This window comes from Sphaeroforma arctica (genome assembly GCF_001186125.1).
Source record: "Sphaeroforma arctica JP610 unplaced genomic scaffold supercont1.298, whole genome shotgun sequence".
Classification (NCBI taxonomy): Eukaryota; class Ichthyosporea; order Ichthyophonida; genus Sphaeroforma; species Sphaeroforma arctica.
Genome location: NW_014040260.1, coordinates 1 through 2,207, shown reverse-complemented (window position 1 = coordinate 2,207; position 2,207 = coordinate 1). Strand labels below are relative to the sequence as shown.

Here is a 2,207-nt window from a genome sequence, read left to right as displayed (position 1 = left end):
TTATTTATATTCGTATAGCAACGAGCAACACATAAAAATCAGTGACAAGGTAACCACATTGAGCGACTAAACTAGTACTTACATGCACATCACCCCAATAACCAAAAGCGCATGGGTAGACCGACAACGGTAGATACTCTTACACTATCAACGCCTTACTTTGAAAAATGGCCGGGATGGTATCGACTTGTTTGAAGACTAGCTTGAGCTGGGTGGGTCTGAGATGATCATGACGGTGTTTGAGTATGTCAGAGATGAAGCGTTCAGATTAGTTGGGAATGTACAGAAATGCACAGACTTACGTATACTAAAGTGTATAGTCGCACCTACACTATCACGAACTCAAAGACACGTGCACATACACAGACTACTAACTATTGCATATGCAAACACACATATTGTGAAGATACTCAGCTATTCAAAGGCGGCGAGTGATGTGTCCAAAAAGCAAAAGTAAAAACAAAAAGGAATGTACATCACGGCTCGTACTATAAGTAAGTAGTCATGTACTTCGTGAGTACGCACATATGTATATCCGCTGATAAACAAGTCCAACAGCCTACAGTCACACATGAAGAGTATGTGCACGTGCATGTATATAACTCTTTAAAGTACAGTCACAAGCTTATATACAGATGAGTCCATGTACAAACCACCCACGCGCAGAAGTTTATACATACATATATATATATATATATATATGTATATATAGACGAAGACAACATTCACATATGAATGCATATCATGTACCTCTATAGATCATTCATACAGACATACCAAGCCTACATATTAATAAAAAACATACACATGTCTGATTATATGAAGCTCCACGAATATTACAAAACAATAAAAAATATATTCACTTCACTATTGTCTGCATACTAGCATTCATCATTGGGAAACCAGACTTACATACTTAGTCAAATCTTTCAGCGCGTCTTTAATGCGATATGCTATTTGTTCTGTGTATTGGGCTGTGTGCATGAACGACCACCCATGTGTGATGTCCAGGATACATTCCACATTTGCTCCGTTGTCATCCTCTATCATCTGTGTAAAGCATAACAAATAAAGTACAGTGTTCACACAGTGCCTATGTGTGGTATGTATGAGCGTACTTTAAGTGTCGACAAGTATGAGCGTACTTTAAGTGTCGACAAGTATGCCCGTGCATGGAAATACATATAAACTAGCACAAAGCCGTGGCATTGGTATGTAAACCAGAAAGCGCAATCACAAATACATAACGCACTGGCGTGTGTTAGCGTGTTCAATTACGAGCTGAAACTCCTACACCCTAGGACAGATGCGAGCCAACAGGAATATACACTAGTCCTGATACGAGCCTATACATTTCGAAGGCAGAGAATACGTTCAGTACTCGCTTTGGGTGTATCCATCAAAGGTAACGCCCACTGTTTGCACATACCGTTTGCGCGTACCGTTTGTACATACCGTTTGCGTATACCGTTTGTACCTACTGTTTACGTGTACCGTTTGTACATACTGTTTGCGTGTACCGTTTGTACATACCATTTGCGCATGCCGTTTGCACATACCTTTTGTATATACACCAACGGCAGGGAGTATTCTTCGTACAGGTCCTTGAGTGTTAGACATCCGTTGGCATGCAGCAGTGTGTTGATCGCTAGTAACATGCTTTTAGCGTAAGCCCTTTCACGAGTCGGCAGCCGGTGGTGTGTGAGTCAAAGGTGTGGTGTGGTGTTGAGTGAATACTCTCGAACTGGGGGCGAGCTTGTAGCACAGGGGTAGTATTGAGTTGTTATGCTGACAATAATATTTGTCTGTGGTGGATGCGAGTTTAGGATCAAATTCCGGGTGCATATTTCCGAAGTGTGTATGCTTTCGTATAACACGACCACGGGCGACTATGTACTTGTAAGATGATTATGAGTGTAAAAATTTATATCGATAGGCAGTGCAGGCTTTCGGCGTGGTGCTGAGTATGTCGGTTCAAAATCTAGGTCCGCGTACGGGTATAACATACTGGAGATAATGTGCGCGTTTCCGGTGGATAGGGTTCACAATCTCTACAGTGAAGAATAATGAGGACATGTAGTTCGGCAATAGTGCAATGGGTTCACATTGTTGTGCCAGTATACATCAGATAATGAGGGCGGCATATATATATATAGATATATATATATATAAACATAAACATATACATATACATATACATATATAAA

The 2,207-nt window shown here is 40.7% G+C and overlaps 1 protein-coding gene across 1 annotated transcript in view; it reads right to left on the bottom strand.

The window, feature by feature from the left end:
- SARC_04953 (hypothetical protein) overlaps positions 1-1,667 on the bottom strand; it is a gene marked incomplete at its 3' end in the record, with an annotated part of 3,559 nt that extends 1,892 nt beyond the window's left edge. Inside the window, exons 1-3 of the mRNA XM_014301192.1 lie at positions 1,560-1,667; positions 917-1,050; positions 160-218 (exon numbers count right to left, since the gene is read on the bottom strand). Coding sequence (XP_014156667.1) covers positions 160-218; positions 917-1,050; positions 1,560-1,658 — 292 coding nt within the window. The 5' untranslated portion in view covers positions 1,659-1,667. The remainder of the gene's footprint in view (positions 1-159; positions 219-916; positions 1,051-1,559) is intronic.
- Between the last annotated feature and the right edge of the window lie 540 nt (positions 1,668-2,207).